Genomic DNA, 16627 nt, shown 5'->3' with positions numbered 1-16627 from the left:
TAAGTATGTATGATGTGTACTTGTATCAGTTTGTGCATGTGTGTGTGATTATGCGTTCACGCTTTTGAGAGCGAGATTACATTTACCTACGTATATAACACTTCCCGGTTGAATAGCATACATTTCAAATTTATATGGTGTGCTATGTTGATATTTCTTTCGTTAAAATCGCACTGTCCAAATTTAGTAGGTGTAGAAACCTCTTTCTTAAAAGTTACTGAAATAAAAGAAAGTTTATAATTTCATTTTCTGTAAATAAAAATTTTACAGCCGGAGAAAGTTTTACAGTACTATAGAGTAAATGATTATATTGTAGTATTGTTGTAGTAGTAATAGTAGTAGTAATAGTAGTGGTAGGAGCAGTAATACTAGTTATTGGTGTTATCAGAAGACGAATAAGAACTAAACGAAGGAAAAGAATTTTGAACAGTATTAGGAATTATTGTACATGCACCCTCGTACATGTGTCTGTACACACACACACACACACACACACACACACACATACACACACACACACACACATACACACACACACACAATATATATATATATATATATATATATATATATATATATATATATATATATATATATATATACATATAATTTCTTTTCACTTTTCTTAGTTTCTTTTATAAAAATTATTATCGACGTGAAAAATTAGGAGCGACACGATGAAACACAAACACTTTTAGCGTATTCGTATGAACATCAGAAGACAGCATTATATATATGTGTGTGTATATATACATACACACACACACACACACATATATATATATATATATATATATATATATATATATATATATATATATATATATATATATATATATATATATATATATACATATATATACTTATATACCTATGTGCTGTTTTTATGTGTGTGTTTGTGTGTGTTTGTGTGTGCACACCTCTGGATGCTACAAATTTTACGACTACGTTGTAAAATTGTACCTTGTTATTTTTGTTCTTTTTTGTTTATTGTGTTGAAGTTTATAATTTGCTATACAAAAAAACAAGTGAGAAAACGCATATACCCATGTGCAAACACGCACAAACTCAAATAATATATATGTAGACATAGTTTTGTGATTGTCACATGCCCGTGTCTATGTGCAGATTTGTGTATGTGTCTGCACTTACTGAACACGCAAGAACATCACACCTAATGCGTCAGTTCTTTTAGTTCCAAATTACTGTTCGATATGGAATTTTTGGTGGAATACAGAGCAACCTTTTTCAATAAGAATTGAGTATGAGTTTATATCTGGTTTTCTTTAGTTGGTGAGAAATGTCAATTTTGTACTCCCAGACGATAATTGTGTTCACTGCTTTGCATGGCAATAAAATACATGTTCGAAGATGAGATTTTCCCTTCAGTTTCATACTATCTTCAAGCCTGATGCTTCATACAAAATATAACACGAGTCCCCTACCAATGCTTGTATCTTGGGAACATTTTAAAATTCATTTTGGAAACAGTTTTCTTGCGTGATGATAGTACACTTCCTAAGCCATTATTCTCTTCTTATCCTTTCAGTTGGCAATTTCTCTTCGTAAGTCGTCATGTTCCACTTCTAATGGCCTTCTCCCTCTACACTTAGGAGAAGGCCATTAGTGGTTTAGGGTGCAAAGAGCTTCTCCATACACCCTACAGGATAGCTCCTTCTCTTTGGCCCGTATCCAATGTTATTTCGGGCTGGCACAGCGGAAACAACAGCTCGAAGAAGGGAAACATTATTTCCACTCGTCAGTACTTCAATGACCCTTCAGAGGAAAGTAGGTGCTTGAGCATCTCCACTGTCTCTAGCGATCAAACCCTACCACTTTACACAGCAATCTTCCCATTAGTAGGAGCGCAAAGTCTTTTGATTATTGGAACTTTCCTACCCATGTCATTAGAATTTCTCTATATCAGAACCATTAGAGTTAGAAATGGGTCGCCTAAGTGACGATATTTCCAATCCGCTGCCGATTATACACAATGGTTTTCGATCTTTGGCGTGACCACCACTCCAGATACCGCACAGTTCACAATCGAAGTGAAAGTTTCGTATTTCATCTCCCCAAACATATCATTTCCCTCTAAATTGTTCACCTCAATACTTTACTATGTGTGTCCACTTCTTCCATCACTGTATCCCGTTTTTTTTTATTTCCCTGTCTACACTGTCGCACACATGTAACCCATTTTCGGACATACCCTCTACACTACCTACCTCTCACCCTACGACCGTCAAATACATCTGTATTCCCTTAAAACACCAACACATTCCTCGTGATCACACCTTTTCCTACAACTACATACCTCTCACGCATACACAATCCTCATACCTTCTAACCCTGAACACCGCTTTCACATACACATCTCTCAAAAATACACATACAACGGTCGACTGGAAAATCCATAGGCTGACCAGGACACTTTCATGGAACGTGACCAAATGAGGTTTGTTTTTTCAACATAGTCCTCCTTTGCGATCCGCACTTATCTCCGTTGGAGTTGCAGTTTTTGGTCCCCACACGCACCACACACCTCATCTCTTTTGCAACTTTGTCCTCTTGTCACCCTCCCGAACACCAGATTACACACACATATTCACATTCACCGTCACGTTAACACACATATAACTACTCAAATCCAACCTCCGAATATATATACCTTCGTACACACGCGCATACAGGGGTTGGACTAAATAATGGAAACACCTAGCATCATAGAATCATAATGTTGAAATATCTATAAAACTGTCAAATCTTGTTTATTTTTATGCTGTTTGATTTATTATTAGTGCTGCTTAATATGTTTTGCTAAAATTGCTGTTTCTTTTCAGATATCATCAGGAAAAGGTAATTAAAAATTCATTAAAATGACAGATCAACTGGTCTTTCAAAGAGGTCGAATTGTTGGTGCTCATATGGCAGGGACTAGCGAAACGAAAACAGCCGAAATATTTGGTGTGTCAAGAAGTACTGTCTCGAAAGTAATGACAGCCTTTGAGAAAGAGGGAAAACACCTCTCGTCGAAACAAAACTCCCGAAGCAAACCAAAACTTACGCGAATTGTTAGATGGATCAAAAAAGTACAGCTCCCAAAATTACTGCAGAGCTTAATGGCCACCTCGAGAATCCAATTTGCACAAAAACTGTTCGCCGGGAGCTGCACAAAGCCGTATTTCACGGGAGGGCTGCAATCAGAAAACCACTACTTTCAAAAACAAAAGCTGCAATGCGTTTAGAGTGGAGTAAAACCCTACAGAAGTGGTCCTTAGAGCAGTGGAAGAATGTTATTTTCTCTGGCGAGTCATCCGTTACCTTATTTCCGACAACCGCCCGAGTATACTTGTGCCAAAAGAAACATTTCATCAACACTGCCTTCTTCCAACTGTTAAACATGGAGACGGATCTGTGGTGATCTGGGTGGGGGTATATCTTGGAAATCCGCCGACCCAATGGTTTCCTTTTATGGCAGAATTAATAATCAAGACTATTTAAGCATTTTCTCTGATCAAATTCATCTTATGGTTGCGGAACTGTTTCCGGCGGGAAAAGCAATCTTTCAATATGATAATGCACCAATTCACACAACTAAAGTTGTTACTGAATGGCACGAAGAACATTCTAGAGAAGTTGAACATCTCATCTGGCCACCATAGTCACCAGATCTCAATATTATTGGACATTTATGGTGCATTTTAGAAAAAGAAGTAAGGAGTCGATATCCTCCATCATCATCACTACAAGAATTGGAGACTGTTTTAGCTGAAGAATGGACAAACATTCCTTTGGAAACAATTCAAACTCTGTACGAGTCCATATCTCATACAATTCAAGCTGTAATTACTGCCAAAGACGGTCCTACCACATATTAAAATAACACATACGCTCTCACTCCCACATATAGCCAACCGCACACGTTCATATATCCTTTTTCACACAAACCCACACACTTTCCTCCCCACAACTTTCCCTCATTAAAAGGCTCACATACACCCATACATATTCACACGCGCATGCACGCGAAATTACTCATATATTCTTCCTTCTCCAATTCTTCTTAGCTTGTTACTTCCCTTTCTCTCTGCAGTTCTTATTTAAGAGATATTCTTTGCGCGTATGAAACTGATCGCCGTGCGTTTATCAGCCTTAATCGATACTTCAGAACAGCGTATTTTGTCCTGACATTTAATTCCATGTTTTCTACATTCCCACGATACATCTGATGTATGAATAATAAAATACCGTAGCCGGGGGTACGCATCTGATATACAATTATGGACTTATATAAGTAAACATGTCCTAATGAATCATAAATTTCGTCTTATTTACAGGAACAAAGAAAATTGTTTTTGCATCCGATAATTACCGTCAGGTTAATTTTCAATATATTGAAACTAAAATAATATAATTTCATTTCGAATCCATACGAGAGAATCTTGTGTTTCATAGTCAGAACGCTAGTTCCCATCGAAATGCCATGTTATTTAACTGTGTCCGTAAAATAGAAATATAATTCGCTTAATTAATAAGCAAAGTTTCATAAGGTTAGCAAAAACATCTTCTGGTTCAAATATTTAGCACAGCGTTCTTTGTTTTTTTTTTTTTTAATCTGAGCTTCGATAAATAATTCTACTAATAAAATGGTATATAGACTGAGACTTTGGATGTACTGTATAAGATTCACAATGAATTCTTAATGAATTATAATTTACCTCTTACAGTAATGAAGATTGTAGAGGTATTAGTTAGCGCTTCATAAATAAATGAGCGAGTAATTTCAATAATTAAGAATGAATTGTAATCTGATGGTTGTTTGAAATGAAGCTGAAAGCCACGGGCCATTTCTCACTACTTCTGGATCTCGTATTCCACACTAAAAGCCGATATATAATTAAATATGGGATTTTACATAATGAATATCCGTTGCTAGTTAATTTCTGATATCAATTTGCATAGTGAAAACATATCGTCCACCGGAGACACCTAAATACGACATTGCAATGCGCACACAGTGAGTAGTGTATGCAATAAATCTTAAATTGTAAATTTCTCTCAGCGTGAGAGAGAAAATATCACACTAGCTGCATTTGCTAATGAGCCACAAAAGATGCGATTATAATTATCATAAATTGAGAACGAATTAACACAAATTAAATCCGCATGCATGATGTTGAGATTGATGGATACTGAAACCAATGGGGAATGTTTGTTTCTCTGTTTTTGGAAATCCCTAATGTATACCATTTAGTTATCGGTTTCAAATTTTGGCAAAAGGCCAGAATCTACGGAGGCAATGGCTAGTGCTCAACTGTTACTTATTTTCTCAACCCCATAAGGATGAAAGTCAAAGTCGAGCTCAGCGGAATTTGAACTCTGAACGTAAAGAAAATGCACCTAAATATTAGCGACTCTGCCAGTTCACTGCCTTAATGTATACTATTTACTATCACCGTGTCATTTGGTTAGTAAGCAAATGTAATTTTTCCTTGAAAAACGTGTTTTAGGGCATGTCTTCGCTGGCAGTATTTTACATAAACCCAAAATAATATTGTCCGATTTAAAATATTTGAAATAAAGGAATATTATGGATAAGGGTCATTCAAGTATTTGTGGATGTATTTAATGATGTTCGCAAATAATATTTTATACAATGATGGTTCTACTTAATTCTAGAACTGGAAATAATGAATGTGTTCGATAACGTATAAATTATGAATAAATTTCAATAATTAAAAAGTACTCAAAACAGATATTATTCACATATTTAAATGGAATTTCAAAAGTTGCAACAGAGGATGACAGTATTATGACAACATTATATATATTATAGTTGTAGGACTTCTATTCGAAGGAGAGATGAAAGCATTTTGCTTAATCAATTATTACATATATCATACAATTCACTTTCCTGTAATAAATTTAGTATCAAGAAAGAGCATGGATGAAGTTAAGTATAAAATGATGCGCAGTATGACTTAGTAATAAAAAAAAATACATGACTTTTTAGGTTTTTTTTTTTTAGTACAAACTGTGGTCACAGATTATTAAGTGAAATAAAAGAAAAGCTTAATAACTGAGAATTAATTTCAAAACATATTTCGCTTGCTTAGATAAAAGTTATTTTGTTCGCCAAAGTGAAAAGATTTGTATTACTGTAGGTAGATCAGATAGGAAAATTTAGTGTTATCGGTTTTAAATATTGATGAATATGTAATAAAGATTTGAGGAAATAGAAATGTTTTCAATAATGTTTTCATTTCACTAAGTAATATGGACATAATTTTCAATTTGGTGTCTATTATTGTAAATGTATTAAATACGAGATAGTGGAAATTTCTCGAGAGAGTTCCATGTTAGACAGACATCTTATTACATGAACTAAATGTCATATAACTTTCGCATTCGCAATAAGTCATGTTCTTTCAGAGAACCGAAATCCGGATCTTATAAATTCTTACCTAAAAGCATCGACAAATTTCTTCAAATGATATCGATGTGAAAATTACAATTTTTACTTTTCTGCCTCAACACCTATTAAGAGTAACATAAAAATGGTTGGCTGGAAATCATTTCAGTAGATGCTTTTATAAACGGATGTAGTTATGGTCAACATTAGCTAAAAAGGAGATGACGCTTCGGAACAAGGCATACTACATTAACTTAAAACATTACCCTGACACGTCATCATTACATCACAGACAATTAATGGTGTAAATATAATGGTGAAACCAATCCTTTCTCGAATAATACATAGCTACCAGTGAAATATCAAAAATCCATAATTCCTGTAGACAAAGAAAAGGACAAACTTAACAGATCATTTATTGACGGAAAAACCAACTTATCAACAGTTGTAGAAACATGAAGATAGTAAATATGGAAAAACACTCGTATACTGGACACCTGAAATTTCAGTGCATTATGTTAAGTTTTGATGATCATTTCTGCCGACCTTTAATGATATAGATTTAACCTTTATATAGTAGCATCTAATAAAGAAACAAGAAGAATACACTGACGAAGATAATTGACTGAAATATAAAAGGAATTATGCATTTTCTTCTTTTTATGTATATATACATACATACGTACATATATATATATATATATATATATATATATATATATATATATATATATATATATATATATATATATATATATATAAGGCAGCGACCTGGCAGAATCGTTACCACACCGAACAAAATGGCTAATGTCATTTCGTCTGTCTTCATGTTCTGTGCCCAAAATCTGCCGAGGTCAACTTTCTCTTTCATTCTTCCGAGGTCGATTAAATAAGTACCAGTTAAGCACTGGCAATCGGGTTTTCCCTCTCCTCAAAAAATGCTGATCCAGTGCCAAAATTTGTAATTATTATCAGATGTCTGTGTATATATATGTGTGTGTGTGTGTGTGTGTGTGTGTGCGTGCGTGTGTGTGTGTGTGTTTGTGTGTGTGTGTGTGTGTGTGTGTGTGTATGTGTGTAGTGCATGTATATGAGTGATTGTATTACCACCCTTACGACGCTTGATTTACTTTTTCTTTAGACACCTTGAAATATATATGCCCGTTAAGGCGGTGAGCTGGCAGAATCCTTAGGAAGTCGGACTAAATAATTGACTCACTTCATTACGTCATTTTACATTCTTTGTTCAAATTCAGCCGAGATCGACTCCACTATTCATCCCTTCTGATTCGAGAAAATAATGTACCAATCAAGTAATGGGGTCAATATATTCGACTAATCTCATCCACCCAAAATTGCAAGCCTTGTGTCAAAATTTGAAACTAATATACATCCATATTATTTTCTCAGCACCAGGTAATCCGTGTATGTAGCTTAAATTTTCAATTCAAGATCCAATTCACTTAGTGAACTATATATATATATATATATATATATATATATATATATATATATATATATATATATATATATATATATATATATATATATATGTAGCTTAAATTTTCAATTCAAGATCCAATTCACTTAGTGAACTATATATATATATATATATATATATATATATATATATATATATATATATATGTATATGACGTCTTTGTTAACTTTAAGAAATGTCAATTCTTTAGTAATATATCATGGGAGCTTTGGGCTCGTTTCCAGAAAGTCGCTAAAACATTTAACTAAATAGTTCATTTAATAGCATTAACTGCTAAATAGGTGTTAATATTCAAATGATTAATGCATTTCAAATTAAACGTGATTAATGTTTCCTTTATTCCTTCCCTACTTCATGTGTAAGCTGAATTCCGCTCACGCTCCAATATCCTGTAGCTTTCTAACTGGAGAGCTTCTCATTTTTGGTTAGCTTGTACAAGTCAGTACTCGTCAAATCATTGGACATTTATCCTGACTAACCAAATAATATATGATGCATTTAAGTTATCCGAGCCATCAATTTAATCTAGTTCATCGATCATGTCGAAACATATTTGGCAAATTTACGGGAGTTGAAAACTGCGCTGGTTAGAATTTCAAACTATATTTACTTTGATCAGCTTTGCATTGCGAAATAGTTGCTGTTATTTTAATTAATCAATTATCAGAAGTTTACATTCTACTTGAATTTTCCATGCATCAAACATTAAAATTCATTTGGCAATTACATTTTCAACCATACGATAAAAATATTAATACGTTTTATTCGGTTTTAATTTCTGAATCAAGAGAAAATTTGGTAAATGCTAAAACCAAGCTACACTCTTCCTTGCGTGAAAATAGTATCAATATCTATCATGTTGCCACACTATCCAAATATCACAGTCTATAATCATTTATTCAGTTCTTAAGAATATTAGATATTTTCTTCCATAAATCTGTTCAGTATGAAGGAACATTATGACATTTTTCTAGGTAGTTTTGCACCGTGTTATATGATAAATCTCTCTACCGTTTTGGCAATGCTACCGATTGCTCATATTCCAAATTCATAAGGGATATACAGTGGTTTAGTGATAACTAGAATATACCATATTATTTTCAGAACAATTTAGAACGTGTTGACTTTGACAATGGAAATTAACTATTTTGAAAATGATTTATTAGTTGTGAAGATATTTTACTTGGAAATTGACTACATAGAAACTATTTCAAGATGTTTAAATACTTATGAAAGTTTATATCACTTTCATTTTTTTCTATTTTTCTCTTTCTCTTGATAATGAGCCTAATATAGAATAATGCAGTCTTCATGTATTTCCATTGTGCTGCATATTTTATGCAAACAGCACAAACTATCGCATGTATAATAACATTTTTGAGGTTGTTGATATACATCAAAATGTTCCAAACAAACTTCAAAACTGAAGATATACGCTTGCAATTTAGCAATATAATTTTGATTTATTTTATTGTTTGTATTAAGTATTTGAATATTTTTACATGAAATGAATCTTAATCTTACGCTTAATCCAAAAAAATCTGTTCGCAATTTAATCTCTAATACTTTGTACAATTAGCGTGTGATTCCTTTAAGATAACGTATTTTACAATTATTGCTATCGTTCTTTTAGAAGGTTATCAAAAGAAAACAACTGTATAAAAAATAGCGAATTCAATTTTAAATTATAGTGTAATTGGATCATCTCAGCGGATCATAAAAACTCACGGCACTTACCAAATAATCATAGAATTTAAAAAATTACCTTTAAGATATGAGAAATGAAGAAATATAAGACCAAAAAATTGTGAAAGTAGCTAATGTTAGTAGTTTTCTAACATTAATATTGGACATTTATCTTGAATGTCTTGTCTTTTTTTATTTTCTATAATTATACCCAAAGTTTCTCCTACAATTCAGGTGAAGTTATCGTTATATGAGCAGTCGTAAATCGCCTTCAAAATGATTGATCTCTCAGAAAAGAGGAATTTATACACACCCCTCTTCCTTTCAATGCGTCAATATATAATACAATATACTGTCAAACGTACACCGGGCAAATATGCATGTGCATTTCGTTATACATGAGGTCATTTACATCATCAGATGCATTACAAGGACATAAGCCATTCTAGATAAGGTATAGGGAGCAATACAAAAACGAAACCATACTTTATATCTTCCCCGCAGTCAAATCTTGTTTATCCGAAATACGTGAACTTCGAACTTGCTCTCCGACCCAAGATTACAGGGTTTTAGGAGTTGCAAGACATTCAATAAACATTTACTACAATACATGGAATCACAATCTCCAGTAGTCAGGAGACAAAAATAATCTGTGTAGGCCAACACAGAACGCTAAAGAGACAACTAAATGTTGAATCCTTCTAACTACATTGAACATTACTCGTGCATATTTCTATACGTATTTTCTATTTGCATTTGCATGGTATTTTTCTTCACCACTTGTTCTACCTATTGAACAATGCCCTATTGAACAACGCCAGGTGATTATTTCTGTATATCTACCCGCCTAATATTTTCTGTTTCTTGTGAGCTTTATTCGCCTGTACGTATGTGTATAAGTACGGGATAAGAATTAAATATATAGCATATATGTTATCCATAACGGCTTTGATATGTATTGTACAAGCGTACACACATATGCCAACAGAGTGTGTGAGCATGCATAAAGGTATTCGGAAATGTGTTAGTATAAATGTGATGAATGCTTTGTGAACGTATATATATATATATATATATATATATATATATATATATATATATATATATATATATATATATATATATATATATGTATATATATATATATATATATATATATATATATATATATATATATATATATATATATATATATATATATAGGCATACACTAGCAGGGAGAGTGATACATGTAGCTTAATGATGTAAGCGTTCAGACATCAATAAATGGCACCACCGAACTGTGTCTTAGATATTAGCTCTCATGAGCCATGATCACTTTTGTTGATATATATATATACACCATTGTGCATCAGGGTATATACATCGCAAATATATCGCATATGTTTATAGTTCTTTATAATTATGTGTGGGTATTTACATATATGCCTAGCTGGCTGAATGAAAGAGAAATAGAGGTGCCAATACGTCCAATACATATATGGTTGACAGAATATTGATGCTGCTTTGTGTATAAAAGTCTCGATGCATATGGTCGTTGTGAGTATACATCTGTATAATTTACATGTTTATATACAATTATACGTGCATATATCTACATGATTATCCAAAACATCTAACACCAAAATGTTATAAAACTGCTAGCAAGTTGTAATCAACGTAAAGATTTCTTCTATATTTCGTGTTCTATAGATCATGACCAATATCATATGTATAAATATGTATACTCCTTTACTTTTACTTGAATCAGCCATTTCACTGCGGCCATGCTGGAGCACCACCTTCGGTCGAGAAAATGTCCCCCAGGACTTATTCTTTGTAAACCTAGTACTTATTCTATCGGTCTCTTTGCTGAACTGCTAAGTTACGGGGACGTAAACACACCAGCATCGGTTGTCAAGCGATGTTGGTGGTGGTGGGGGGCAATCACTGACACACAAACACACAGAAATACACACACATACATATATATATATATATATATATATATATATATATGTATATATATACATATATACGACGGGCTTCTTTCAGTTTCCGTCTACTACATCCACTCACAAAGCTTTGGTTTATATATATATATATATATATATATATATATATATATATATATGCTCACATACAGCCATGGCGCATGCACGGGACAAGAGACATGTACACACAAGTATAAATAACTGTTATGAAATGAATACTATATAACTAAAAATACTGAAACTGTTACGTTTTATAGAAAAGATCACAACGATGTCCAAATAACCACGTACTATATTTGAAGATAAAAGTAATAGATATACAAGGTCTCTCGCTGTTGAGTTGATTGGAAGAATATTTTCTTAAATAATTATAATTTGTAGCATTTATCAAAAACTCATCGCGTCTTGTTATATTGCTTAATAATGCAAAAGCATTTCCCTTGATAACGTGTGTTTTTGTGCACTTTGGTGGCCCTTGAATTCGTCATGATTTAAAATTACTTCAGATATTTTTTTGTGATTACAGCCAATGCGACTTTTATAATGTTGAATTTCCGTGCTTGTGGTGCGTGTGTATGTGGTTAAAAAATTCTGTATATTGGTCAAATACACTACAGTAAGTATCTTCTTGAAGAATAACGGTATATGTGGGAAAGATAGATTTTTTGGGTTTTGTTTTCATTTACTTTCCTTTGAGTATCACTTTAGTTTGATTTATTGGAAGCTTGAATAAAGCATATGGAAATATAACTTATATAAACTTTAAACAATTATTTTCACTACAGTGAAATGTGTCTATTACACTTATAGAACTACCCAAATATTTCTCATAGAGTTTTATATTCGCAGCGTGATTCCAATCAAGAAAATTTCATTTCACTGAAGATGATTTTATAGAGCATTCGAGGTTACATGGAAATTCATAAAATGTAATGTAAACACGCCAAATACACCATAAATCATGATTGGAATACTTCGTTCATATTTTAATAATTTAAGCTCTGCAATATTTCTCCTACATTAATAAAGAATTATTTTTGCAATATTTTTTCCTTTCATTTTATTTTTTCATTTTCTCTAGTATGAAACATCGTCCCTTTTCAATATTTGAAAGGAAATAGCCATCAATCAATTATATTTGATCGATTATTTTACATAGTTATCCGGACCATCCATTTTCTTTATTTCCGAAGCTATTCTTGCAAAAACGATACCTCTCAAAGGACAAAATTTTGAAGATGGGATTGGAAAACTTATAAACTGCAAACATGGAAGCAAAAACACAAAGAAAAATGTAGTCATGATTTATTACATTTTTGCAAAATGAAACATGGTTGGATTTATTTAATAGCAACAATATAGCTTCTTTAAAAGTACATTTTCATATATAAATATTAAATATATCGTCCAGTAAAAGAAACAGCAAGTTAATCAAACAATACCTTATGTAGTACTCGTCAACAACATGTGCTGAGTTTATCTCAAGACAACTATTATAATATAGTCTATGAGTTTCTGCAAAGGGCCAGAAAAAGTTAAGAGACAGTACGAATTATTAAGAACCAAATAAAAAAAATTGTCACCATTTGACAGTTATTGACTACAAACACGTGGGTAGCATTTCCCGAAATAATAGTCATATACTTTGCTGCTAGACACCAGACCGCGAAAGCCTTGTCAATTTTCAATAAAGTAGAGGAGCAATGTGGAAATACATATACAATTTAACAGATACGTTAGCGCAAGCTATCCAATTCCCAGACAGTTTACACGGATTTCCTGGGGCACCATATCTGAGAAACACTATATAGTGTCTCATCGAACTTTTGCAACTCAAATCAATATGAATAATGATGGAAAACAACCAATAATAACAGGCTGCATTGCGTGGTTGTCCTAATAGGAGAATTAACTCAATGCAACATTCATAAGTTAAGGCCATGATAAATACAAGAGCAAATAAAATCAAATTATGAGCATTCGCAATTCTCAAAATTAGGATGGTCATGCTGCTAGAGACGAATTTTATGATATGTTCATTGATGTTTTGTAGTCAATATCTCAACTGAATGCAGATTAAATATTAATTTGGCAATGTTGCTGGCAAAGATGCGTGAGTTATTTCAATAATATCGTCAATGCAACTTGGAGCTGTGCAATGTCCGCAACATCTATATTCTAGAAAGAATCCTTCATCCCTCCATGTTGTCCTTCGAAAACTCAACTTCGGAAATTTTCAGTTTTTCACATTTCCGAAACGATCATCGCTGCAAAAATATTTAATGTCACGGCCTTCGTTAAAAGATTGATTGAGAAATATGAGCAATCTAAATAATTTCTAATGCTGGACGCACGACACAACTTTATGCTTAACCCATTGATTCAATATTGTTATACACACGAACTAATGAAATTGAGACGGCGGAAAGTGAGTATAGAAACTGTGCTAGGATTATGCGAAAATGTAAAATTAGTGTATGCCGTCAAAGAAAAAACTAAACACCCTTGAAAAGTGATTCCTAGTGATATGTGGTGGAAATAAATGTGGCAAAATAACTGACAACAGCATCAACACTTCCAGGATAAACTGAAATCGTAGCTAAAGGTGCCGGGTGAGCTCGTTGTTTATTTCTAGAAACAGCTATCTATTTTGACGCTGCCACGGAATATCTCTGCTACATGCTTCTCTAGAATCGGCCAGTATGCAGTGCCTCCTCTCATTGCAGTTTTTGTTCTGAGTATACTTCTTAATAAATCTTCTTTAATCTCCAAACTATTACCACCGTTTCGATTACACCTTATTCTCTCGCAGTACGGTGTATGCTTCTAATGCAGCTTAAAGCCAGCTTTATATTTCCTTCGTTTATCAATCGGAGCCATGAAGGGGTTTTACAGTTGCTGGAAATTGATGCTTACACAGTGAGAGTACTGCTGCTTATGGAAGAGTGACAACTTGAGCTTTTTCAAGAAACTCTGTAAATGTATAGAAGTAATTGGTAACTGAAAGGTTTATTGCAACTGATCTGACACGAACTGGCCAGTCTACTCTGAAAGCCCACGGTTGCCTGAGCGCTGTAGAAGAGAGAGTTCCAATGAGGCAATGTAAACAGAGATGAATATATCTATTTGCTCACGTGTATATATAGGAATTACTTTTGTGTCTTGAATCCTGAAATGAAGAAAGTTTTAGAACGCTATGTAAGAAATTTAAAATATGAGATATCTTTATCCAGTCCACTGAAAGCTAATTGGTTAGTGGCTAATATTTTGATTCGAAGGTTCTCCGGTTATAATTTCAATTCTGGAGATGACCATTCAGTGGTGTTCATTAGGGTTGGAACAGTTTACTAAGATTCAAATGATTACCAGCCAGTTGCTGCTAATCATTTACGTCCTCTCTTTTTATTGTTCAGGTTTTACAAGTTGAGAGGATATAAGCATGTGCTTACTACTACAAACGCACCTAAATCAATTAGCAAAAGTACGGTTCGTGCTCCCAGTCAGACTTTCTCACATAGAACGTCTGGTTGATTGGTTGGTTGGTTGGTTGTTTGGCTGGTTGGCTGGCTGGTTGGTTGGTTGTTGATTGGTTGGTTGGTTGGCTGGTTGGCTGGTCGGTTGGTTGGTTGTTGATTGGTTGGTTGGTTGGCTGGTTGGCTGGTTGGTTGGTTGTTGGTTGGTTGGGTGGTTGGATGGTTGGTTGGATGGTTGGTTGGCTGATTGGTTGGTTGGTTATTGATTGGTTGGTTGGTTGGCTGGTTGGCTGGTTGGTTGGTTGGTTGGTTGTTGGTTGGTTGGTTGGATGGTTGGTTGGATGGTTGGTTGGTTGGTTGGTTGGTTGGTTGGTTGGTTGGTTGGTTGGTTGGATGGCTGTTTGGCTGGTTGGTTGGCTTGTTGGTCGGTTGGTTATTTGGATGGTTGGATGGTTGGTTGGTTGGTTGGTTGGTTGGTTGTTTGGATGATTGGTTGGTTGGCTGGTTGGCTGGTTGGTTGGTTGGTTGTTGATTGGTTGGTTGGTTGGCTGGTTGGCTGGTTGGTTGGTTGTTGGTTGGTTGGTTGGTTGGGTGGTTGGTTGGATGGTTGGTTGGATGGTTGGTTGGTTGCTTGGTTGGTTGGTTGGTGGGTGGTTGGTTGGCTGGTTGGTTGACTGGTGGCTGGCTGGTTGGTTGGATGGTTGGTTGGCTGGTTGGTTGGCTGGTTAGTTGGTTGGTTGGTTGGTTGGTTGGTTGGTTGGCTGGCTGGTTGGTTGGCTGGTTGGTTGGATGGTTGGTCGGTTGGTTGGTTGGTTGGTTGACTGGTTCGCTGGTTGGTTGGTTGGTTGGTTGGTTGGTTGGATTGTTGGATGGTTGACTGGCTGGTTGGTTGGTTGGTTGGTTTGATGGTTGGTTGGATGGTTGGTTGGTTGGGTGGTTGGTCAGTTGGTTGGTTGGTTGGTTGGTTGGTTGACTGGTTGGTTGTTTGGTTGGATGGTTGGTTAGTCAGTTGGTTGGTGGGATGGTTGGTTGGCTGGTTGGTTGGATGGTTGGTCAGTTGGTTGGTTGGTTGACTGGTTGGCTGGTTGGTTGGTTGGTTGGTTGGTTGGTTGGTTGGTTGACTGGTTGGCTGGTTGGTTGGTTGGTTGGATGGTTGGTTGGATGGTTGGCTGGTTGGTTGGTTCGTTGGATGGTAGGTTGGATGGTTGGTTGGATGATTGGTTGGTTGTTGGATGGGTGGTTGGTTGGTTGGTTGGTTGGTTGGGTGGTTGGTTGGATGGATGGTTGGTTGGTTGGTTGGTTGGTTGGTTGGTTGGTTGGTTGGTTGCGTCGCTGACTGACTTTATTGAAACCTCTCTGGTTTAAATCTGTAAAATGAACTAAATATTTATTTAGCAATACATCAGATCAATGCAGACTGGAAACGTACAAAACAATCACAGTTTATAATGTATTAATTAAAATGTGATTTTATAATGTATTTGTTCATTACACCCAAATGGATTATAAATTATAAAGAATGTTTACATAAATCTTTATTCTTTAATCTTCTTTCACGTAACTCCTGTTTAGGTTTAGT

The 16627-nt window shown here is 34.5% G+C and overlaps 1 protein-coding gene across 1 annotated transcript; it reads right to left on the bottom strand.

Moving 5' to 3' along the window:
- Window positions 1-15075: 15075 nt before the first annotated feature.
- On the bottom strand, window positions 15076-16038 carry LOC149136887 (uncharacterized; the record flags this gene model as incomplete). The annotated part of the gene is made up of 1 exon (XM_089338019.1): window positions 15076-16038. A coding segment is annotated over one exon (963 nt), but the record flags the coding sequence as incomplete, so codon positions are not given.
- Window positions 16039-16627: the final 589 nt, after the last annotated feature.

The sequence above is a fragment of the Octopus bimaculoides genome, chromosome 2 (genome assembly GCF_046866305.1).
Source record: "Octopus bimaculoides isolate indiv1 chromosome 2, ASM4686630v1, whole genome shotgun sequence".
Classification (NCBI taxonomy): domain Eukaryota; kingdom Metazoa; phylum Mollusca; class Cephalopoda; order Octopoda; family Octopodidae; genus Octopus; species Octopus bimaculoides.
Note: the sequence above shows the minus strand (reverse complement) of the source record. Positions and strands in the feature narration are given on the sequence as shown.